The following is a 25233-nucleotide window of genomic DNA, read 5'->3' on the forward strand; positions in this document are numbered from 1 at the left end:
AGGTGGACCTTGCAACATGACAATGACCCGAAACATACCAGTAAATCCACCAAGGAATGGCTGAAAAGAAAGAAATGGAGGGTTCTGGAATGGCCAAGTCAAAGCCCGGATCTAAATCCCATCGAGATGTTGTGGGGGATTTGAAACGCGCTGTGCATGCAAGAAACCCCTCAAACATCGCACAGCTGAAAGAATTCTGCATGGAGGAGTGGGCAAAAATTTCCCCAGTCGATGTCAGAGACTGAATGAATGAATGAATGATCGTTTTAAGGCCATTTTATAAGAAAGGCCTACTTGAGGTTGTTTTGCCAAAGGGGCAATACCACATATTGGACCCAAGGGCGTACTTACTTTTTTCACATGCGAAATTTGCATTTATGTTTATTTAAATGAAACAATGGACTATAAAATGTAAATGTTTTATGATATTTGTTATATATCACCTTTATCTCTCAATATTGTTGAAATGAAGATCAAATAGCTGTACGTTGAAATATGTTTTAAAAAGTCAAAACTTTACATGGGGTGTACTTACTTTTTCACGTGACTGTATATATATATTTTGTTCCGTTTTTTCACATTTGAGCGAGGAATATTGCCATTCACACCACATAGGTTCTTTTCCTTTCATCTTTAGATCCATATTTTTTGCCATAACGTAGCGCATTATGGCTCTCTCGAGCTCGAGTTAGCCAATCACCTGGGAGCATGAGGCCACGTTGGCCACGCCCACGACACGACGCAGAGTTGCAATCGATCGCTCAGAGCGATCACGTGATGTTCCTTGCCGCGCGATTGCGTTTTTTCACATTTCAGCGAGGAACATTGCCATTCACATCACATAGCTTTTTTTTTTCTGTCATCTTTAGATCCATATTTCTTTTCAGCGAGGAATATTATACACGGAATCTGAATCGGTGGCAGAGCAGCGCGCTGATTCGACGATTCGCACGCCCTCCCCCCTCCCCCCCCCCTCTCCTCCCCTCTCCTCCCCTCTCCTCTCCTCCCCTCCCCTCTCCTCCCCTCCCCTCCTCCCCCTCCCCCTCCCCCCTCTCCTCCCCTCTCGTCTCCCTCATGTTTATACACGGAATGCCGGGTACTTCCCCCCCCCCCTCTTCTCCCCTCCCCTCCCCTCCCCCCCCCCCTCTCCTCTCCTCTCCTCCCCTCCCCTCCTCTCCTCCCCTCCCCCCGTTCCCCTCCCCTCCCCTCCTCTTCCCAGCCCGGCAATGCCGGGTACTTCCCCCCCCTCTTCTCCCCTCCCCCCTCTCCTCCCCTCCCCCCCCGTTCCCCTCCCCTCCCCCTTCCTCCCCCCTCTCTCCCACCCTCCCACTCTCCTCCCCCCTCCCCCCTCTCCTCCCCTCCCCCCCGTTCCCCTCCCCTCCCCCTCCCCCTCCTCCCTCATCCCCTCCCTCCTCTATCCCACCCTCCCACTCTCCTCCCCCTCCCCCCTCTCCTCCCCTCCCCCCCTCTCCCCCTCCCCCCTCTTCTCCCTCACGTTTATAGACGGAATGCCGGGTACTTCCCCCCCCCCCTCTTCTCCCCTCCCCCCTCTCCTCCCTCCCCCCTCTCCTCCCCTCCCCCCTCTCCTCCCTTCCCCTCCCCTCCTTTTCCCCACCCAGCAATGCCGGGTACTTCCCCCCCTCTTCTCCCCTCCCCCCTCTTCTCCCCCCCCCTCCACTCCCCCCTCCCCCTCCCACTCCCCCAACCCTCCCCCCTCCCCCTCCATCTCCCACTCCCCCAACCCTCCCCCCTCCCCCTCCATCTCCACTCCCCCTCCCCCCTTCTTCTCCCCTCCCCTTCCCCCTCCGCTCCCCCGCCCGGCAATGCCGGGTACTTCTGCTAGTGTATGTATGTATGTATGTATGTATATATACATACATATGTGTGTGTGTGTGTGTGTGTGTGTGTGTGTGTGTGTGTGTGTGTGTGTGTGTGTGTGTGTGTGTGTGTGTGTGTGTGTGTATGTGTATATATATATATATATATATATATATATATATATATATATATATTGTTGTGGATATGAGGATTGTGTTTTTTTAATTTTTTTATTGTGGACCCTCCTTCCTCCAGTTGTTGTGTATAAAGGTCAAAGGGCGTCCCGTAGTTAGGTCATATACAATCACGTTTAGCCAATCATAGATTCCCTGCTTGTTGGTAGTTATTTCCTTATTCTGTGTATTAGGCTAAGGCTTTGTCTTCCATTAATTGACACTCCATTGCACCAAATTCAAATAGATAGATCCCCTTCCATTCCCAAAGCCTCGATTGCCAACTGCATTCGACGCAGCTGCTGGGCGGTTTTCACCGCGACTCCATTAGCCACGAGGTGGGCTTGGAGAAGAAGGGGGAGGAGCCGCCGAATCCTGGGCGTGCCCGCCCATCGTCATCAAGGGTGGAGCCAGAGAGCCCGTGCCGACCAATCAGGGCCGAGGCGAGCTCACCGATGGGCGTGTCCTGGAGGCCGGGGGCTTGATCGCCCACGGCCTTATAAGCGCGCGCGCGGAAGCCTTTGAGAGGACGACCAGAGGTTCCAAGAAAGATAGGTTCCAAGAGGTTCCAAGAGGTTCCAGGAAAGAGAGGAGTCGGAGTCCAAGGTGGTTGCGTTTAAGAAAGGAGTCCTGAGAAAGCACACGACGTCCCCACGGCAGCACGGAGAGCGAACCATTGAGTTCTAAGAGGTACACAAAAGGAGCTTCGGAGAGAGACACCAAGCTGCGTGATCCAGGAGAGGAGAGAGGGATGCCCCATGAGCTTTGAACCACAGCAGCTTTGAACCGCAGCAGCAGCAGCTTGAACCATCGCAGCTTTGACCGCCGCAGCTTGAGCGTTGACGGCAGCGTTGCTGTTGAGGAAGGGCGGCGGCTGCTCCCTCCCGGCCCGGCCGTCCTCTGGTCCGAGCTGAACCTTCCTCCCGGTCCAGCCATTCACTCCTGCCTCCATTCCCCATTCGTGTGAGTCTGTCTTTGTTTGTTCTGTCCCTGGGTATTAATTAAGATTGCTAGAGATAAGCTAGAATTTTCACTGTGTCCTTCTGGTCCGTCCCTCTTTCTGCCTTATTTTATTATCCTTCCTTCTTCCTTGGTTTCTTTTGGTCCTGTAAATACCAAATAAATCATATTCGTATTTCAAACCTTTTTTTTGTCTTCTTCTTCTTCTTGACATCCGTCGTCTTTGTCTTTTCCCTCATTGAATATCTGTGGCACGATTTGGCCAATGTTTCAGTATCGGGTTAGTCATTGTTAACGGGTTCGGGCCGCGGCTGCCATCCGCTCGGCAAATTACCATCTTTATCCGCGGTCACGAACGAAGCGGCTCACCGGCCTTTTCGGAGGTCGCGGTGCAGCTTCAGGGACCACGTCGGTCAGCAATATCGAGGGGACTAATTCCCCCCTCAAAGGGGAACCATAGGCCGACGTTGGGTTCCGTAACAATATATATATATATATATATATAATATATATATATATATACTGTATATATATATATATTGTTACAGACGTGGCTTGGATGTTATTTACCGAGCGGTTTTATGGTATGACCACGTCTGCACAAGTTACCCGATTGTGCCCGAACGTTGACTAGTCGCGCGATGCTGGCTCAATAAGAAAAAGAAGACACCCGGCTGGATTACAATAACACAATACGACACCAATGTTTCAATTCTCAAGACCTCCGGAGGAGATTATATTCGTACGGAAAGGTCAGATAACAGGGGCTAGAGGTATAATCACAGAAAGACAGGCACTTAGACACACTCTTATATTAACCCCGGACAGACGACAGACAAACGGGACAACGGCTGACTCACACGGGGGTTGATGACAGGAAAGCGGGTATCGATGGCTCCAGGTCCTCCTGGGCTCGGGGCAGGGTACAGTACGGTCCGGTCCGGTCCAAAGATGCGGGGAGGTATCGTCGCGCTGGGGGTGGCGGTGGCTTCTCTCTCCAAGCTGAGGCGCATCTGTCGTCACGTCCGGCGCGGGGCCGCGTATATCCGGCGGGGAGTGACACGCCCTCGGCTCGTTAGCTCCGCCCCAGATGGAATCGGCACGTTGCTTCTCATTGGGTGCGTGGGGGGGTTACTGGCTCCGCCTCTGACGAGGAGCTGACAGCCAGCCCCTTCGGGGTAACGCCGTGGAGCGCATGGTCATGGCGGGTAACCGAGCCGGTGTGAGGACGCACACTCCCCGCCCCTCTGTTGTTGTAGTCGTAGTTGTAGTTGTAATTGTTGTTGTTGTTATTGTTGTTGTTTGGGGAAGAAGATGGGAGGAGGTATGGGAAAGGTCCTAAACTCACTACTGATGCCATATAATCACATTCTGGTGCAACGAAGAGTCATAATTAATGGAGACGAGGCCTTAACTGACATAGAATAAGAATAGCTAGGAAGATGTCCGAAAGTTGTCTACGTGTGGTGCGGTGGACCTGGGCACGACATTTAATGGGGGAATAAGGGGAAGGTCGGCTCTACTGATTGTTATTTACATGCAATGGGACTAGGGAATGGGGGATTGGGGAAAGTTGGGGAGTATTGGAGAAAATAGGGGAATATTTACAAGCGGATATGGAGGCCAAATTCCATATTCGCAACAATATATATATATATACAGTGGAACCTTGACTTACGAGTGCACCAACTTACGAGTTTTCCGAGATACGAGCCGTCGCTCTGGCGGTTTATTGCTTTGAGATGCGAGCCGAGATCTGAGTTACGAGCTTACGCCACCCGCCACCAGGTGGGTTCCGGTCACGTGGTTATCTTGCCGTGCAAGCATATCTGCCGTATATCGCTGCTGTTTTGTTTTCGCATTTTGGTTATTTTGGAGCTTACGCCAGCCGCCACCAGGTGGGTTCCGGTCACGTGGTTATCTTGTCGTGCAAGCATATCTGCCGTATATCGCTGCTGTTTTGTTTTCGCATGTTGGTTATTTTGGAGCTTACGCCAGCCGCCACCAGGTGGGTTCCGGTCACGTGGTTATCTTGCCGTGCAAGCATATCTGCTGTATATCGCTGCTGTTTTGTTTTCGCATGTTGGTTATTTTGGAAAATTTCTTAGTTTTAACCATGGGTCCTAAGTAATTGAGTGCCAAGGGCAGTACTGAGAAGAAGAAGAGGATGATGTGCTTGGATATAAAACACGCAATCGTCGAAAAACATGAGCGAGGTGTGCGTGTTGTCGACTTGGTGAGGCGGATGTGAAGGCAGCTGAAGATTTTATTATAACTTTTGCCGAACTGATAGAAGCCGAACGATACATCCCCCAGCAAATCTTCAACTGTGACGAGACAGGGCTCTTCTGGAAAAAGATGCCGAGGAGGACGTATATAACGGCAGAGGAGAAGAGCATGCCAGGCCACAACTTGTTCAGAGTGCCGGCGATAGCTCGCCTTCTCTTTGTGGAAGACACGGTGAGATCCTTAACATCCAACAACTAATGGGACGCAAACGAGGCGCCCAGTTTAGCGGTACACACATTGATGAATCACCCTGCCTGTGAAACACCGACATGACAGGTTATAGCTGGGTCGGGATTCAAACCCAGGCTGGACAGTTTAGAGTCAAGTGTGCGTACCTCCAGTCCAGGCCATCCTGCCAACTTGTATGCTGCATAAAGGTGAAATATAAAGCGCGAGATATTTTTATATATACTGCATATTAAAAAAAAAATTGGTGTGGTTTTTGGCGGGCTGGAACGGATTAATAGCATTTCAATGCATTTTAATGGGGAAATTTAATTTGAGAAACGAGCAAATTGAGTTACGAGCTCGGTCACAGAACGAATTAAACTCGTAAGTCAAGGTTCCACTGTATATATATATATATATATATATATATATATATATATATATATATATATATATATATAAAAATATATATATATTGTTACGGACCGCGGATAAGAAGTTAATTTGCCGAGCGGATGGCGCCGCGGCCCGAACCGTTTTTACAATGACTAGACCCGATCCCTTAAACGTGGGCCAAATCGTGCCACAGATATTCAATGGGGAAAAGACAAAGGCGACACGGATGTGAAGAAGAAGAAGACAAAAAAAGGTTTTAAATACTATTATTATTTATTACTATTTACAGAACCAAAGAAACCAAGGAAGAAGGAAGGATAACAAAATAAAGACAGAAAGAGGGACGGACCAGAAAGACACAGTGAAAATTCTAGCTTACCTATTACAGTCTTAATTAACCCAGGACAGAACAAACAAAGACGGACTCACACGAATGGGGAATGGAGGCAGGAACGATTGGCTGGACCGGGAGGAAGGTTCAGCTCGGACCAGAGGACGGCCGGGCCGGGAGGGAGCAGCCGCCACCCTTCCTCAACAGCAACCTGCCGTCAACGCTCAAGCTGCAGCGGTCAAAGCTGCGATGGTTCAAAGCTGCTGTGGTTCAAGCTCCGGTGGTTCAAACTGCTGCGGTTCAAACTCCTGTGGTTCAAACTGCTGCCGTGGGGACGTCGTGTGCTTTCTCATGACTCCTTTTCATCACTCCTCCGCACTTGTGTCAAAGGCTTCCCCCGCGCTTCTCATCACGCCGCGCACTTGTGTCAAAGGCTTCCCCCGCGCTTCTCATCACGACGCGCACTTGTGTCAAAGGCTTCCCCCGCGCTTCTCATCACGCCGCGCACTTGTGTCAAAGGCTTCCCCCGCGCTTAGGTCAATGGCTTCCGCGTGCGCTTTTTATAACGCCGCGGGCGATCAAGCCGCCGGCCGCTAGAACACGCCCATCGGTGAGCTCGCCTCGGCCCTGATTGGTCGGCACAGCCCTCTGGCTCCACCCTTGATGACGATGGGTGGGCACGCCCAGGATTCGGCAGCTCCTCCCCCTTCTTCTCCGAGCCTACCTCGTGGCTAATGGAGTCGCGGTGAATGCAGTTGGCAATTGCGGCTTTATCAATTGAAAATGAAAGGGGATCTATCTATTTTAATTCGGTGCAATGGAGTGTCAATTAATGGAAAACAAATCCTTAGCCTACTACACAGAATAAGGAAATAACTGTCAACAAGGAGGAAACCTATTATTGGCTACGTGGGTGCTTATGAAATAACTACGGAACGACCTTTGACCTTTATACACAACTGGAGGCAGGAGGGTCCAGAATAAAACAATCAAAAAAACCACAATCCTCATATCCACAACACTGCACCCTCCTCCTCTTAGGCACGTCCCGGGCCTCTTACCTTTACTTTTAGTGTGGCACGTAGGTGTAGTTCCCTCTACATTTAACCTGACCCTGAGTGTGACAGTTTTAAAACATAAATAAATATGTCCCGCTGCTCCATTGCACCCTACCTAACAGACTCACACCCACAGCTAACCGAATTGCGGCATGGTCTTCAAACTAACATTTACGGTGGGGGTGCATTATTTACAATGACTCTACTTTATTTACAAAACGCAACCCAGGACCTGTGATTGTTCTTTGGGGGGGAGACACAGTCTGCCCTGCATCGATGCACCATGAAAGCACCCAAAAACGCACCAAAGCACGCTCAAGCACCAATCGGTGCACAGTCACCACAGTTCAATAATAAAAATAAAAACAACAAACCCTGGTGCTGGTCTTCCTCTTCGGCTCCCTCTGCTGGCTATTGTTATCTTCCTGATGTTGTCATCTTCTTTGCTGGCGGCCTATTTGGATTAAAATAAAATGCACCCAAAGTGTCCATTGTTATTTATTTAGGGCCCACAGGGCCGACTAGTGTGGTTCACCTGTGGGGCATAGGTGCCCTGTGGCCAAGGTCCGCCAGCAAGATCTCGGGCCTTCATGGCCGGTTCCAGCAGAGGGGCCATGCCCCAACCCATGGGGTCCATAAGTGGTGCTCAGCCACAGACATGTGGTCCATAAGGTGGTGCATCGATGCAGACAGCTGTGGTTGCGAGAGTTTCGGGCGCACAATGGCGGACTCACGCACGCTCCCCTCGGCGCCCAGTGGCGCACAGTCCTCATGTGGGAGACAAGGGGGGAAAAGACAGATGAGCGAGGGGTAAGGTCACAAGGGTACACATCAATAAAGGCAATGCAAGGCGAGGTGCGTATGGAGACGGAGCGGAGAAAAGCTCGTCCCTACCGTACGTCACCCCCCCCTGTCACATACTCTACCCTTGCCCTTACCCCATATGTACAAAAACATAGACACATTTACAAATTCGTCACTACTGTCACGTCTCCCCATCTCTCTCCTATACCAAATTCGTCACCACAATCCCTCTAACCAAAATTTGCCATCACCCAATTCATCATCAATCCTCATAAGGAGGAAGAGATGGAACATCAGCACAATGTCACACCCACGTCATGATGCATCTCACAATCCAAACATTTGCATCAAAATAATAAAATAACAAAACATCCATGGCATGGTGTGGAGTAGCGTCACCTCAGATGAGTGGATGTAGATGGTGCGAGGAGATTCTTAATCCTAACTATGCTCTAAATGACATTAACACACTTTACACTACCCGGGGTCTTTCCCTGCCAAACCATTGGCCATCTTACTCTATGCGGTTTTAAGAACCAAATTCCCATTGACCAAACTGTGGTGCTTCCTCAATTTGGGGTCTCACTCCCCCGATGCAACTCCCTGTGCCCTTGCACAATTTCAGGGCTGAGTCGTGTAGCTCTCCCAGCAGGTCTACCCACCTGCACACCTCCACCACTGTAGTTGCCACCCGAGCTTACCTAGCTCCTTGACCTAACCTATCTAATTGGGGAAGGCCCCTCCTGGCTCTGTCACCCCTTGGTGCCCTCTGGCACTGGGCTACCCGGGTCCGTCCTCCGGATCCTCGGGCCCCATCCACAACAACTCTACCGCCTCCCAGAGCCCACCTGCGGCCTCACCTGGCCGACATCCTCACAGTGGTGGAGTGCCCAAACCAACTACACACACCAACAGGCTACACGCCCAGCCATTTCCACAACACTAATGCACCCATCCAAGTACCATTCTTCTACACGCACCACAGATGCCAATATCCAACCACAATTTACCTGTACCCTCTACCTAACACTTACACTACCCTCCCCGGGTATTCGTGATGGGGTCCATCCTCCTTTCCCCCATCCACACCTTCGCACCATCCACTCCACTCCACGGTTTCCACCATACTCACTCCACGACCATCCATTCCAATACTCCATATACTCCAGACCATTTATTCCATACACCTGTTCTCCATTCACCTGTTGTTGCACACATGTGCAATCACACCTGGTGCCACCTGCACCCTCCTTCCTCCCTGGACCATTTGGTCAGCACAACTCACATCACTATCACTCACTCACACACTGCTCCATACACCTGTTCAGTTGCCCACCTGTGCAATCACACCTTTTAACCACACACACGGCATCATCTGAACTACCTGTTGCCCTGCTAACTTAGTGCTCCCCGTTTCCCTTTAAACTAAGCACATACCACGTCATTATCATCCAATCTAATCTACCTGCGTCCCCACTACAGGTATCATTGTCACTACCTAACCTTAACGTTACCTAAGGTCATCTCTAGGTCCCTACACACGATATCCTAACCCTCCCGGGCTAATTTTCACTGCCATAAACCCCATAAGACTAGTGCTCCTTTGCCCCCGCATGTGAGGGATGGCAGAGTTGCCATCCCACCACATCGGGCATCTCTCACTACCAATTTTGCACACCAAATTCCAGCTAATTAAAAATTTGCCAATCACTACCAATTCTATTCACTTTTCTAAATTTCAGATCAAAAACACTATCATCATCATCACAGTCCGCTATATCCTAGCCTCGGTGCGTCGTCACATCATTAAACTCGGCTTCGTAAAGCCGAGCAATGAATTCGGGTGGTTTGGTCGCCTGCAGTTGGATCCGTCCGGCATTCACGACTCTGGGGAGGAGGCATGCTCGGGCTGAGGTTCCACCTTGCGGTCCTGGGCCCGATGACTGAGGCTCGCCTGGTCGGAACCCCGTCCCCGCGAGGGGGCACCGTTCCGCTTCCTCCCACTCGCCCTTGAACCGGACCGGTCGACTCGCCCGACAAGGCCCGGACTCGACCGTGCGGGGCGGGGCCAAGCCCGAATCGGCAACGACGCTTCGAAGAGAAGCGACGCAGCATCGATCCGCGTCGGGCCTGGCATCCAACAAAGCGCACCGCGCCCCGAGTGCTCGCATCGGCTATCCGTCGCCCTAAACGCTGCCCCGTTCAACGTCGATGCCTCACTTGCATACGCGACCCGTTTCACACTCACAAAACCTGGCGTCTCGGCACCTCCAGTGCATCCCCCACACTCCGTCCATTCCACCACCGCACTCCCTGTTACACACCACACCTCTCGCGCACACTCGCCATTCGCACACTTCCCTAACACACCTCGCGCATCGTCTTGCGCACTCTCCCCACTCGGTACGTACCCCGTACCACTCACCATGGGCGTGCACTCTTGCATCCACCCACTAACGCGCTCAGATGGGCTCTCCCACACCCGCGCCACAACCAACTCAGGTGTGCTTCCTCGCACACGTTCCACCACCACCTTACTCTCCGTGTCACACTCCGTACACCCCGACGTGCATTCTCGCTCGCACTCGGTTTCACACTCGCACTTCGTAACACGCTCACCCCTTGACGCACACTTTTTTTTCACCCGCGCGCCATTTCCACTCACACGGGACCCTTCACCAACGCCCGGGTGTCATATTGACCCCAATCGCGCGACAATTCTTTTGTCGCCAAACATCCTTCTACAAAATCTCCCGGCACCACATGCAGCCCGTCTCACCTTCGGGGTTCTTCTTCCTCCCTGCACCGACACCTGCAAATCTTCATTTGGGTTATTAAGCACAGCATCGTGATGTGAGCACGGACTTTGAGCATAATCCATTTCTCCCTGCAATTCCCAGGCTACCTCCGTCGTCTCTTCAATTTTAATTCCCGGCACTTTTACTTTATTCACCTCGACGACCGCTGGCTTTATTAAAATTCCCTCTTCTACCTCAGCGGTCGCCGGCTGCCCCATACCCCGGGTCGCGATCTCTATACCCGTCATTTTACCCGCGCTTTCCTCCGCTTCGCCCAACCAGTGCTCCTCGACCCGCTTTACCTCGTCGTGCACCCTTGGGACCCTTTCGCTCAACCTGCGGTCTCTGTCCCTCTCCAGTCCCTCATTATCGGCCCTCATTTCGTTCGTTATTGCTTCAATTTGGCCCCTCAATCGCTCACTATTAGCCCTCATTTCGTCCCTCATTCACTCACCGATTTTTAGCATGAGGGCCTCCATTTGTAGTAAAAGGTTCGAATCCACCAATGCTGCGGGCGCGGCTGCCGCAACCTCGTGTGAGGCGCCATTTTGCGCCTCTCCAGCCACATGCACGAGGGCGCCATTTTGCGCGCCTGAAACTCCCTCAACCACCTCACCATTGCTCTCCTCCCTCTGATCCTGGGTTACCCCAAACCCCTATTCTAGTTCCCCCACCGGCATCCCGCCGCCTTGACTAGCCATGGCACGATTTCCAAATTTAAGTTTTTAAATAAAACAAAATTTTGGGCCACCCGTAATTTTGAGCGCGCTATTCGCACTTCAGGTCCGAATCTCACTCCCAGGCACCAATTGTTACGGACCGCGGATAAGATGTTAATTTGCCGAGCAGATGGCGCCGCGGCCCGAACCGTTTTTACAATGACTAGACCCGATCCCTTAAACGTGGGCCAAATCGTGCCACAGATATTCAATGGGGAAAAGACAAAGGAGCAACGGATGTGAAGAAGAAGAAGAAGACAAAAAAAAGGTTTTAAATACGATTATTATTTATTACTATTTACAGGACCAAAGAAACCAAGGAAGAAGGAAGGATAACAAAATAAAGACAGAAAGAGGGACGGACCAGAAAGACACAGTGAAAATTCTAGCTTACCTATTACAGTATTAATTAACCCAGGACAGAACAAACAAAGACGGACTCACACGAATGGGGAATGGAGGCAGGAACGATTGGCTGGACCGGGAGGAAGGTTCAGCTCGGACCAGAGGACGGCCGGGCCGGGAGGGAGCAGCCGCCACCCTTCCTCAACAGCAACCTGCTGTCAACGCTCAAGCTGCGGCGGTTAAAGCTGCGATGGTTCAAAGCTGCTGTGGTTCAAGCTCCGGTGGTTCAAACTGCTGCGGTTCAAACTCCTGTGGTTCAAACTGCTGCTGTGGGGACGTCGTGTGCTTTCTCAGGACTCCTTTTCATCACTCCTCCGCACTTGTGTCAAAGGCTTCCCCCGCGCTTCTCATCACGCCGCGCACTTGTGTCAAAGGCTTCCCCCGCGCTTCTCATCACGCCGCGCACTTGTGTCAAAGGCTTCCCCGCACTTATCATCACGACGCGCACTTGTGTCAAAGGCTTCCCCCGCGCTTCTCATCACGCCGCGCACTTGTGTCAAAGGCTTCCCCCGCGCTTCTGTCAACGGCTTCCGCGTGCGCTTTTTATAACGCCGCGGGCGATCAAGCCGCCGGCCGCTAGAACACGCCCATCGGTGAGCTCGCCTCGGCCCTGATTGGTCGGCACGGACCTCTGGCTCCACCCTTGATGACGATGGGCGGGCACGCCCAGGATTCGGCAGCTCCTCCCCCTTCTTCTCCGAGCCTACCTCGTGGCTAATGGAGTTGCGGTGAATGCAGTTGGCAATTGCGGCTTTATTAATTGAAAATGAAAGGGGATCTATCTATTTGAATTCGGTGCAATGGAGTGTCAATTAATGGAAAACAAATCCTTAGCCTACCACACAGAATAAGGAAATAACTGTCAACAAGGAGGAAATCTATTATTGGCTACGTGGGTGCTTATGAAATAACTACGGAACGACCTTTGACCTTTATACACAACTGGAGGCAGGAGGGTCCAGAATAAAACAATCAAAAAAAACACAATCCTCATATCCACAACTATATATATATATATATATATGTTTGTCGTCACCGCCACCGAAGGTGGGCGGAACTTATGTTTTAACCCGTCTGTTTGTCTGTTTGTATGTTTTTGTCTGCAAACAGGATATCTCAAGACATCATGGATGGATTCGGACGAAATCTGGTGGAGAAGTTTTGCATGTGACAAGGACGAAATTATTAGATTTTCGTGAAGATCCAGATCTGAGGATTTTTAAAAGTGAATCTTCACCATTGAGAGATGGGGAAAAATGAAATACAGCATGATATCTCGAAAAGTTATGGGCAGATTTGGACAAAACTTGGTGGACAAGTTGAGTGTGTGACAAGGAAGAACTGATTTGATGAAGATCCAAATACAGATTCGGATATGACAATTTCTTTAATTTGTAAAGTGATTCTTCACCATTGAGTGACAGGGCCAAAAACGATACACTGTACAGCATGATATTTCAAAACGTTGTGGACGACTCATAACAAAACTAGGTGGATGAGTTGGTCATGTGACAAAAACAAATCGATTTGATTTTGGTTCAGATCCGGATCCAGATCCGGCCTATCAGTGGGATTCAAAATATAAACTGTTCAGCCTGGCGGAGTTATGTGTTATTTTGTCAGTTACATTATGAGTTATGCATCATAATAACAGTCATTACCCTGTGCTCGTGAAGCGAAAAGTAGGGTTGGGCATTCGTACGTGTGGTGTACGTGTCTGCATTTTTAAAATTCATTTTCTCGGCAACCGTTTGTCTGATTGACACGAAAGTTTACCATATGAGTGACTCTGCCTGTATAATATTTTAATGATGATTATGACGTCATAGGTCACTGGTGCAGGCGCCATCTTGCAAAACGAAAAAACATTACACCTCTATATCTCCGAAACCGCTCCATGGAAAAAAATTGAACCATGGCTCATTGTCATGTACTCCCCATGGGGAATAAAATATGTTAATGATGATGTAATTGGTACATGAATTATGATGTCATAATTCTACAAGTACAAGGTTTTTAATTCTACAAGTACAACGCTTGATCTGATCAGTATGAAAAAAAAAAATTCATCTGCAACTGTTAGTCCGGTGGACACTAAATTTGTACCGCAAGAACGCCTCCTCCTGTATAATTTTTTTATGATAATTATGACGTCACAAGTCAAAGGGTACAGGTGCCATCTTGGAATGACATTGCACCACTACATCTCTGAAACCATTGCATGGGAAAAATTGATCCATGGCTCATTGTCAAGTAATCCCCATAGGAAATAAAATATCTTAATGATGATGTCATCGGTGCCTTTGTTATGATGTCATAATTCGACAAGTATAACGCTTCAGATGATCAGTATAAATTTATTTTTCTCTGCAATTGTTGTTCCGATGAACACTACATTTTCACCATAGAAGCGTTTCCTCCTGTAGAATATTTTAATGATGATTACGATGTCACTGGTCACGTGGTACAGGCGCCATCTTGGAAAAACCAAAATACGTTGCACCTCTATCTCCAAAACCGCTCCATGGAAAAAAAAATTGAAACAATGCCCATTGTAAAGAACTCTACATGGGGAATAGGTGTTGTTAACGATGACGTCATTGGTGCCTTTATTATGACGTCATAATTTGACAGGAACAACATAACACTTAGTCTGATCAGTTTGAAATTTAGTGAGCGTGATCTACGCAACATTTCTGTTGGAGAATATAAATTTATGATGTAATTGCTCACATAGCCTGGAGCCATATTGGATCAAAGAAAGAAAATGTTCAAAAACAGAAGAGTTGGCTCGCACCTAGTTTACTGTGTCGGGTAAGTATTCAATGAATACCATCAATTTTTCATGCTTCCAATAGATGACTAAGCATGCCTATCCATTACTTTGCCGACATAGTTTAATTTTAAAAAACATGTTGTACTTCACAAACATATTGCACGTTTATTTGTGAATCTCAATGAGGATGAGAAATGAAGTGAAACATGTGAAAAAAGGATATTTTATAACAAATAATTAATTGTTCCCTCAGGCACGCGAAATGAAACGTGGGGTTAAGCAATTGGTTCACTTCTGTCCATCCATCTGTCTGTCGACAAACGCTGGTTTATGTTCGAGGAACTACATATTTAAATTGAAGTTTATCTTTTGAACATAATCGTAACACGAATGGTTTCGTGATTGAAGTTGAAGACGTGGCTGCTGTTTTACAGTACTTTGGCTCATGAAATCCTCCTGATTGCGACTGTTAGTCAAACAAAATTGAAAACAATTTCAAACAGGAAACTTACTCTTTTTAAGGACGTCATAAAAGACAAACAACAGGAACGAAAAACTAATGTAATGTGTTAGATAAGGTGATGTAAAAACCACTGCGCCAATGCTGGTAAACTCTGGAATTAATTTATGTATACGACTATTACAATCTTTATGTTATTTAAATTGAATTCTATGCTCGAAGACTGTAAAACACAAATCACCTTCTTAATATTACTAAAAACCTCGGGTCGTGTATAAGGTCGATGTATAAGACTGCTTCAACAGCGCTAAAGTTCCGGATTTTTTAATGACCTTTAAAATCATCATCATTTTATTCATATTTGCAGTCCCCATGTATTCACGGTAGATAAAATGCGACCTGCTTCTATATTCTTGTCCCTGTGCTTTGTGAATTTGTGGTTTTTCACGTGTATGGGCTGGGAGTATGAGCTGTGAGTGCCGTTAAAAATGTATTTTTTGTTTGGTTCTGGGGCTACAAAGTCCTGTTGTAGTACCAGTTCAAAGTTCAAAGTTGAGTACCAGTTCACTGGTAATTCCCTGTTTGTCGTTAAAGGCGGCAAAAAGGGTTGGCGTCAGGAAGGGCATCCGGCCGTAAAACATTGCTTCAAAAAGGGGACCAAAAAACAACAACAACCATGGTTCCCGAAAAAGGCCAACCCCCGCTTTGCGGGGAAAAATGGCCTCTAAAGGTGTTTTTTTTTTTGTTTGTTTCTGGGGCTACAAAATAATTTATACAAGATTTTTGCATCTATTGGTAAAAGGAGAAGTTATCATCCGTGTCTTGTGAATGTGTATGTGTATAGTGGATGCATGTTATATGCACTGCTGCCGCCAGCTGGGATTAACAGTAAACTATACAAACCCAACACCTCTCATCCACAGATACTTCTTGTATTTGCTGTATTTCCATGAGTATAATTTACAATCAGGAATATAACAATTATGGCTATTTATTTTGAAATTGCAACTCTTTCGTTCAAATGCTTTAAATTATGTTGAAAAGACTATTTGAATTACAAATTCCACGATAGCAAAAGCAGGTTAAAAGTGTGCAACTAGCCAAACTGAGTCACTGATAACACACACACAGCACATGCGCAAAAGGCTTAGTTTAGCACTCAGACGTCATTTTGAAGGTTCAGTATTATCCACATTTCTCATCAAAAAGTAACTTTTAGAATGACGTATTCCGCCTCTGAATGTTTAGCGTGCATGCACAGAAACCTCAAGAAACGCCAGCATTCAGGGCACCATAACGTATATTGCGTGTGGGAGATAAGGAGCGTTACTTATAATGGCTCACAAATATTATACAAGAAGCACTAAATACTTGGAAACATACCTGCGAGAAAGGGATGTGGCTCTGCACAACAGACGAGTTGGAGAAATTTCTCAGTTCGCCAAACTGGAAGCTACTTGTATTGCAAATTGCCAACCATATGGGTCTGTGCAAGGGGACGGGCGTGTGCTGCACAACCCCCGATGGATCGCTACTGGTGAATATACGGTGTATCTGGATTTGCTTCTTCTGAGCACAGATGAAAAGGATATAACTAGGAGCTTTTGAATGTGCAGGGTAAGTTAAAAATGATATTTACTATTGATCATGTTGAGGAGGAAGGAGTGGGGATGGAGGGAGCTACGGGAGCTGTAGGGACTGTTGCAAATGTATATTTTTGTTTGGTTCCGGGGTCACGAGAGAAATTATATAAGATTTTTGCATTTATTGCTAAAAGTTGAAGCATCAATGAGTATGTGCGTGTGTTTTATATATATTCCCTGTACCCGCAAATTGTATTAACAGGAAATGATAGGAAATCTACACCTCTCAGTCTCATCTATGGATATTTTTCATATTGCAAATTACCGTGACTCCGATTTGCATTCAGGAGCAGAAAAATTACAGTTAGCCATCCTGAAATTGCCAATCTTTTGTCTAAATGCTGCCAAATGTTTGAAAAGACAACTTCAATTACAGCTGTTGCGCTAACATTGGCAGGTTAAAAGTGCCTGGCAAGAAGAACCGAATCACTGCAAACACATGCACAAAATATCTCGTTAGCACTGGTGTTGGTGGTTCATATGCAGCCTGTGGGTGCTTGTTTACATAATTTTCTTAGGGTACGGCCGTGCCGCTGATGCAACCACCATTACCAATCAGCTGGTACTAATTTACCTGACCTTGGAAGGATGACAGGCTGAGTCAACCCACCTGGTGTTAATTCAATGGCTGACAGGAGCTCAGACTCAGGACCCTAAGATCTCAAGCTAAAGCTAAGGACCCTAAGTCACCTTAACCGCGAAGCCAACACCAGGACTTCGGTAACATTCATACGCCATTTTGTAAGTCCTGCATTCTCGCTGGCACACAAGTAAACAGGGGTGTGTTCTGATCCACAAGTAAACAGCAAGCAGCTTGCTGGGATGGACTTTGGCCGCGATTCCGCGATATTCGCGCATAAAGTTGGAAAATATCGCATACAATTTTGGCCAGAGCGATAAAAAATCGCATGGAGCATGTCAGTTGTCGCGGTATAGTTTTCAGGTGAAACAGTTTCAAATCGTTCGTGTACTTCCTACTGCTTTTGTCAGGTCTGGAAGTTGTCAAAGACGAAGCTATTCTACACTGTAAACAGACCGTAGCCATTTTAATTTCGCTTTCACACTTTACGGTAGCCGTGACAATGTTTTGCGGCATTAAACGACGGCTTTTCGGCAACCACGTGTTCGCTGTCTGCAGTCGTTTCTGGATTACGCCTTTTCCGAAAATGCCGCCAAAAAAGAGACCTCCGCAACCACAGCCTGATGGGCAAAGTATAAAACGATTCTTTATAGGTACCAGCAGTAGTTCTAACACTGAGGACAACCAGGATGATCCAGCTAGTGACCGTGTGCAGGGCGAAAGCGGGACAGTGGCCAGGGCCGCCACAGTGCAGACAGCTACTTCCGGCAAAACTTTAATAACGTTTCAAGACAGCTGGGGCCTTAAATCCGGAGACTGGATGAAATATGATGCCGATCAGAACAAAATGTATTGTTCACTGTGTAGATCGGAGAAGTTAGTCAACAGTCTAAGTCAAGGTACAAATAATTTCAAAACGACTACAATAACCCGACATATATCGTCATCTGATCACCAACGAGCGATTGCAGCACCACTGGCGAGAAGAAATCTTCAACTCACGGTTGAGGGGGCTAAATCAAAAGAAGAGGAAAGTACTTTGACGTGTCTGAAAGTGGTGTATTGGATGTCGAAGGAAGCAATTCCCCTGTCTAAGTATAATAGCTTGCTGACCTTGTTGTCAGAGCTTAATACCCCAAATCTGGAGAATTTAAAAGTGAACAAACATGTGACATGTGCGAGTTATAAATCAGCCTGTGGTTTTCTGGATGCCATTTCCACAACAATTGACAAATCCGTCAGTGAGAAGCTCCACAAGTCACCTGCCATTACAATTATGACGGACGAGAGTACAGACATTGCTATACATCACAAGCTGTGTGTAACAGCCAGAGTTTTGGATCCTAAAACTACATGACTTTTGATGTTTTCAATCAGTATTATTAAATGTGATCAAATGTGCTAATTCATGGCAACTTATGTGTTAAACTTATCTGTGGCATGGTTAATCATTTACGCAACAAAAGCCACAGGGAGTGAGATAGTCTATTTGAATACAGAAAGACACACACGTCTTTGTTTTCTTGACCATATTTATTTTTAATTAATACCCCCAGAATAATGAGATTTGACGAGCGCGAGTAAAATTTTATCTCAAAACAATTTTGTATAATCCCATCGTGTTTGGAAAAAAATCTCATTGTTTTGTACACAGGGAAATTTTCTCCCATTGCTAAAATCCTCCAGGATAATCCCTCAGCTTGCTATCACTTTCCAAGCCAGTAGTATCAAGTATGTGGTTCACCCTCAATAATCACCAATAAACTCAAATACATTCAGAACTCCGCTGCCCGTCCACTCACCCATTCCCGGACCCGTGACCACATCACCCCCGTCCTTTACAAGCTTCACTGGCTCCCCATCCCCCAGAGAATCCAATACAAAATCCTCCTCTTGACCTACAAAGCCCTCCATAACCTGGCCCCATCCTACCTGACTGACCTCCTCTCCAGACACACTCCCACCCGCAACCTCCGCTCTGTTGGTACCAACCTCCTGACCCCCCCCCCCCCCCCCCCATGCGGACCAAATTCAGATCCTGGGGGGACAGGGCCTTCTCCATCGCTGCTCCCACCCTCTGGAACTCAATACCTCACACCATCAGAGACTCCTCCTCACTCACCACATTCAAAACATCACTCAAGACACACCTGTTCAACACTGCATTCAACATTTAACCCACAGCATTTAACCCCTGACTATCTCTTCTCCTTCTCCTTCCTTTTGCTTTGATTATTTACCTATTGATTTTTGTCTTTTTGCACTTGTTTTTTGTACTCTGTCAAAGCGCCTTTGGGCTTCTTGAAAAGCGCTATATAAAATAAATGTATTATTATTATTATTATGTGGGCATGCGATTAAGAGAGGTGTTTCATTATGTCAACAAAAATGACCGGATTCACAACTATATTACAACCAATGAAATGTTCAGAGGTATATAAATCTGTTATGTATATTCATATTATTATTGAAACGTGCATTTTGAATTGATGTTTTTACTCAATTTTTCAACCTAATTTTTCAAGATCGACAAACACGCAACCTTCTCCCCAAAATGCACAATGGGAAGTACATTGACAAGCTTGGTAGGGGGCTCCTCCTTCTGACTCTCCCATTTATTGTACACCGCTCCTTTCCTATGCCATCTCCAGGCACTGCAAAACGTCATTGCCGGGCACCAAAGGGGGCTCGGCAATGACGCCCGCTGAAAGGGAGTACTCAGTTTTCACTCCGGTTTCTTGTTTTCTTGTTACTTGCCGGAATATATTCCGGCAAGTATGTTGGTTGGTTGGTTGGTTGGTTTGTTGCTTGCCGGCAAAAATTCCGGCAAGTATGTTGGTTGGTTGGTTGGTTGGTTGGTTTGTCTGTCTGTGGTGAAATTCTATCCAAGTTGCGACCCAGGCGTCATTACCGCTTCTCTCCACTACGTAGCTATGATAAGAACTTAGCTCCGAGACGTGAAGCGCAGTCCTGAGACATTTATCATGCTTTATCAACCTTATTTAGCCTGGTGTTGGCTTAGCGGATAGGGTGCCGGCTTGGGATCCGAGGATCCTGGGTTCGAATCCCGGTCGATCGCTGAATTAACACCAGGGGGGTTGACTCAGCCCGTCATCCTTCCGAGGTCGGCAAATTGAGTACCAGCTTGCTGGGATGAATGATCACGGTGTGTACCCCGATTTAGAATAGGAACACCGTATCCCTGCGCATCGTAAGAGCGTGACCAAGGGTTGGCGTCAGGAAGGGCATCCGGCCATAAAAACATTGACTCAAACAGGGAACCATGATTGTCATGGGGCCCGCAAGGCTAACCCCCGCTCTAGCGGGGAAAATGGCCTTAAAAACGATCATTCATTCATTCATTTTATCCACGCGTATGCTTAGAATGGTAAGGTAACTACTTTTCATGTCGTTTGCTTGTGTGCTTGATTATGATACTCTTATTGCTCATATGCTTGACATATATTGATCCTATCATTGTTAATTCTCTTTCAGATATTGCTGGTGTTCGATACAGATTAAACTCACCTTCTGAGACCCTGTTGGAGATCTGATTATTTTACAACACTGTCTGTTTGTGCGCAGTACTACGTCTACATCGTTGCACATAGAATCGCCACACTTTACACACATATTTGTCTTGCCCTGGAATAGACTGTGCCCAATTTTTTACTTTTTTTTTCTTTTTTTTTTTTCTTTTCTTCTTGGATACTGACTGAATCGAGGCTCGTGAAAGAGCTAACATTTATTTCACAAACAAATCAACCAGACAAACAAAATATACAAAAAGAGGGATCGGAAGACAAGATGGGGAGAGAAGGGGAAGCACACAAAAACAACATTTGAGAGCAGGGAGAAGTGTGGGAGGGAGAGGGCTTGGGGGCAGGAGGCATGGGAAGGGGAGGGGGGGGGGGGGGGGAGAGGTATAAAACACAAGGGGACCGAAATTAGCGGGGGTAGAAAAGATCAAGGTTTTGGATGGGGGAGGATAAGAGATGGTGGTGAACAGCTGTTTTAAAGACCTGGAGGGTGGAGTGGGATTGAAGAGAGTGAGGGAGTTTGTTCCAGAGGCGGGAGAAAAGAGGAATGAAGGAGTGAAGGTGAGCAGATAGTCTTGATTTTGGCAGTTTAACCATAAGAGGGTTGCAGGCAGATCTTGTGCGACCTGTAGGAATATTTGGGGGACAGAGCCCAGAGAGAGCTGGGGGGGCAAGGCCAGAAAGGAGTCGGTAGAAGACAGAAAGACCACCAACCTGCCTGCGGTGAGTGAGTGAAAGGCCCTTGGAGTTAGCTTCATCGCGGGAGATTCCAATGATTCTGAACGCTTTGGTTTCAATAGCGTGAAGACAAGCTAGGTGTGAGGCAGGAGCACCAGACCAGAGGGGAGAGCAGTATTCCATAGAGCTGCGGATGAAAGCCTTGTATGTAGTGAGGAGCTCAGGTGTGCCAAGGAAGGACTTCGCACGATGGAGGATGCCCAGTCGGCGACTGGCTTTGGAGGCCAGATTTGAAATGTGGTTTTCCCAGGAAAGATCATGGCAAATAGTGAGACCCAAAAGCTTGAGTGACAGAACTTCTTGGAGAGGATTATTCAGAAAGTGGATGGGAGGGTTTTCCAGTCGGTCTTTTCGGAGAGACATCGTGAGAGTGTGAGATTTATCAGGATTGAAAGACATGTTCCATTTGTTTGCCCAGTCTGTGATTTTGTCCAGGTCTGCAGAGAGTGAGGAGGCTGCAGACTGCCGATCTGAGGGATGAGGAATGGAGCGACAGAGGGTAGAGTCGTCAGCAAAGAGATAGAGAGGATTTTCAAGAGAGTCAGAGAGATCATTGATGAAGACCAGAAAAAGCACAGGGCCCAGAACACTACCTTGGGGAACTCCAGCCTGAGCAGGAAGAGGAGATGAGAGAAACCCATTCAGGGCCACACGTTGACTACGACCAGAGAGGAAGTCCGCCAGCCATGCGTGGAGATTTCCATGGATACCAAAGGAGGAGAGTTTGGTGAGCAGAGCAGGGTGCCAGACCGTATCGAAGGCACGTGAAATGTCAAGGGAGACAGCTCTAATTTCCTGTTTGGTGTTGAGGACCTCCATCCATTGTCGAGAAAGCAGAAGCAGCATGTCCAGAGTAGAGTGACCAGGTCTGAAACCAAATTGATGATCAGAGATCAAGCCATTGGAGCAGAGGAAATATTTCATATCTGAAGCAATGATGGATTCCATGACTTTGCTGATAATTGGGAGAAGGCTGATTGGTCTGTAGTTGCTGGGATCTGTTTTTGCACCTTTTTTGTGCAAAGCGGTGATGTTGGCTGATTTCCAAGCAGATGGCAGATGACCTTGAGCAAAAGAGAGGGTGAAGAGAACAGAAAGAGGGAGTGAAAGAGTGGAAGAACATGATTTTGGGACTCGTGGGCTGATGCCGTCAGGACCAGTTGCAGAATCAGAGTCGAGGGTTGACAGAAACTTTTCCACCTTGTCAGGAGGAAAGGACACAGAGTCCAGGAGCAGCTGGGTACGACTGGGTACGGTGGGTACAGAGAGGGATGGGTTTGGGACACAAGATTTATAGGCAAACACAGAGTTGAGGCATTCAGCTTTTTCACGTGCGGAGTCAGCCGTTAAGCCGTTTGAGGTGAGGGAGGGGATGGAGGGGGAACAAACAACAGAAAGAGATTTGACCAGACGCCACCAGGATTTGGAAGAGGGAGACAGATAAGAGAGTTCGGTCTTGAGAACGGTGAGATATTGTTTCCTGGCTCTCCTGAGGGTGGACACACACTTGTTTCGGGCTTTGTGAAAGGAAATGAGATTTCCTTCCGTTGGATTTGCTTTCCAGGAGACGAAAGCAAGTTGTTTCAGGGCAACAGCCTCACCACAAGATTCCGTGTACCATGGATGGGAGGACACTCAAAGCGCGCGAGTCAAAATGGCCGACGGCCCGTTCTCGAGATGTAACGGCCCATGATTCTCTCCTGAATCGATCGCAAAACCTGACACGCAGGTTAATCTGTCACAGCTTTCCTCTTCTCCAATGGCTTGATCTCTGATCATCAATTTGGTTTCAGACCAGGTCACTCTACACTGGACATGCTGCTTCTGCTGTCTCAACAATGGATGGAGGTCCTCAACAATGGATGGAGGTCCTCAATGCCAAACAGGAAATTAGAGCTGTCTCCCTCGACATATCACGTGCCTTCGATACGGTCTGGCACCCCGCTCTGCTCACCAAACTCTCCTCCTTTGGTATCCATGGAAATCTCCACGCATGGCTGGCGGACTTCCTCTCTAGTCGAAGTCAACGTGTGGCCCTGAATGGGTTTCTCTCATCTCCTCTTCCTGTTCAGGCTGGAGTTCCCCAAGGCAGTGTTCTGGGCCCTGTGCTTTTTCTGGTCTTCATCAATGATCTCTCTGACTCTCTTGAAAATCCTCTCTATCTCTTTGCTGATGACTCCACTCTCTGCCGCTCCATTCCTCATCCCTCAGATCGGCAGTCTGCAGCCTCCTCACTCTCTGCAGACCTGGACAAAATCACAGACTGGGCAAACAAGTGGAACATGTCTTTCAATCCTGACAAATTTCACACTCTTACGATGTCTCTCCGAAAAGACCGACTGGACAACCCTCCCATCTACATTCTGAATAATCCTCTCCAAGAAGCTCTGTCACTCAAGCTTTTGGGTCTCACTATCTGCAATGATCTTTCCTGGGAAAACCACATTTCCAAGCTGGCCTCCAAAGCCAGTCGCCGACTGGGCATCCTCCGTTGTGCGAAGTCCTTCCTTGGCACACCCGAGCTCCTCACCACATACAAGGCTTTCATCCGCAGCTCAATGGAGTACTGCTCTCCCCTCTGGGCTGGTACTCCTGCCTCACACCTAGCTCGTCTTCACGCTGTTGAAACCAAAGCGTTCAGAATCATTGGAATCTCCCGCGATGACGCTATCTCCGAGGGCCTTTCACTTACTCACCGCAGGCAGGTTGGTGGTCTTTCTGTCTTCTACCGACTCCTCTCCGGCCTTGCTCCCCCAGCTCTCTCTGGGCTCTGTCCCCCAAATATTTCTACAGGTCACACAAGATCTGCCTGCAACCCTCTTATGGTTAAACTGCCAAAATCAAGACTCTCTGCTCACCTTCACTCCTTCATTCCTCTTTTCTCCCGCCTCTGGAACAAACTCCCTCACTCTCTTCAATCCCACTCCTCCCTCCAGATCTTTAAAACGGCTGTTCACCACCATCTCTTATCTTCCCCAATCCAAAACCTTGATCTTTTCTACCCCCGCTAATTTCATCCAAAATCCACTTTTTTGAGGTGCCGACTTCTTTCCTGGAAGTCCTTGGTGTCCTTGCGTTTTATACCTATCCTGCCTCCCCCCAGGCCCTCTCCCTCCCACACATCTCCCGATGTCCCTACTCTCAAATGTTGTGTTTGTGTGCTTCCTCCCCTTCTCTCCCCATCTTGTTGACCGCTCCCCTTTTTATATACTTTGTTTGCTTGTTTGTTTGACTTGTTTGTTTGATAAATGTTAGCTCTTTGACGAGCCTCGACTCTGTATACAAAAAAAAAAAAAAAAAAAAAAAAAAAAAAAAAAAAGGGAATGACAACTGAAGACGAGATGGGATAAATCTGTGCATGAGAGAGAGCAATTTACTTTGAAAGAATTCCCAGGATGAGTTGATGTCAGAGGCGGTAGAGATGGGAGACCAGTCCAGATGATTGATGGCTGCTTGAAGACCGTGCCAGTTCGCCTGAGTGAAATGCCAGACTCGTCGATGGTGAGGAGGCTCTCTGAGAATGGTCAGAGAGATGTCCACTTTGACAAGCACATGATCAGATGAGCCGATTGGAGCAG

At 47.7% G+C, this 25233-nt stretch overlaps 1 protein-coding gene across 2 annotated transcripts in view; it reads right to left on the bottom strand.

Annotated features, from left to right (window-relative positions):
- MTIF2 (mitochondrial translational initiation factor 2) overlaps nucleotides 1–25233 on the bottom strand; it is a 113350-nt gene that overhangs the window by 78955 nt on the left and 9162 nt on the right. The window contains exon 1 of one of the 2 annotated variants that reach the window (XM_078781241.1): nucleotides 7729–7940. The exons of the other annotated variant lie outside the window; for it this stretch is intronic. Coding sequence (XP_078637367.1) covers nucleotides 7729–7830 — 102 coding nt within the window. The 5' untranslated portion in view covers nucleotides 7831–7940. Of the gene's footprint in view, nucleotides 1–7728; nucleotides 7941–25233 lie in introns of those variants that run through there. 2 annotated transcript variants of the gene reach the window in all.

This window comes from Myxine glutinosa, chromosome 1 (assembly GCF_964187855.1).
Source record: "Myxine glutinosa chromosome 1, kmMyxGlut1.1, whole genome shotgun sequence".
Taxonomy (NCBI): Eukaryota; Metazoa; Chordata; class Myxini; order Myxiniformes; family Myxinidae; genus Myxine; species Myxine glutinosa.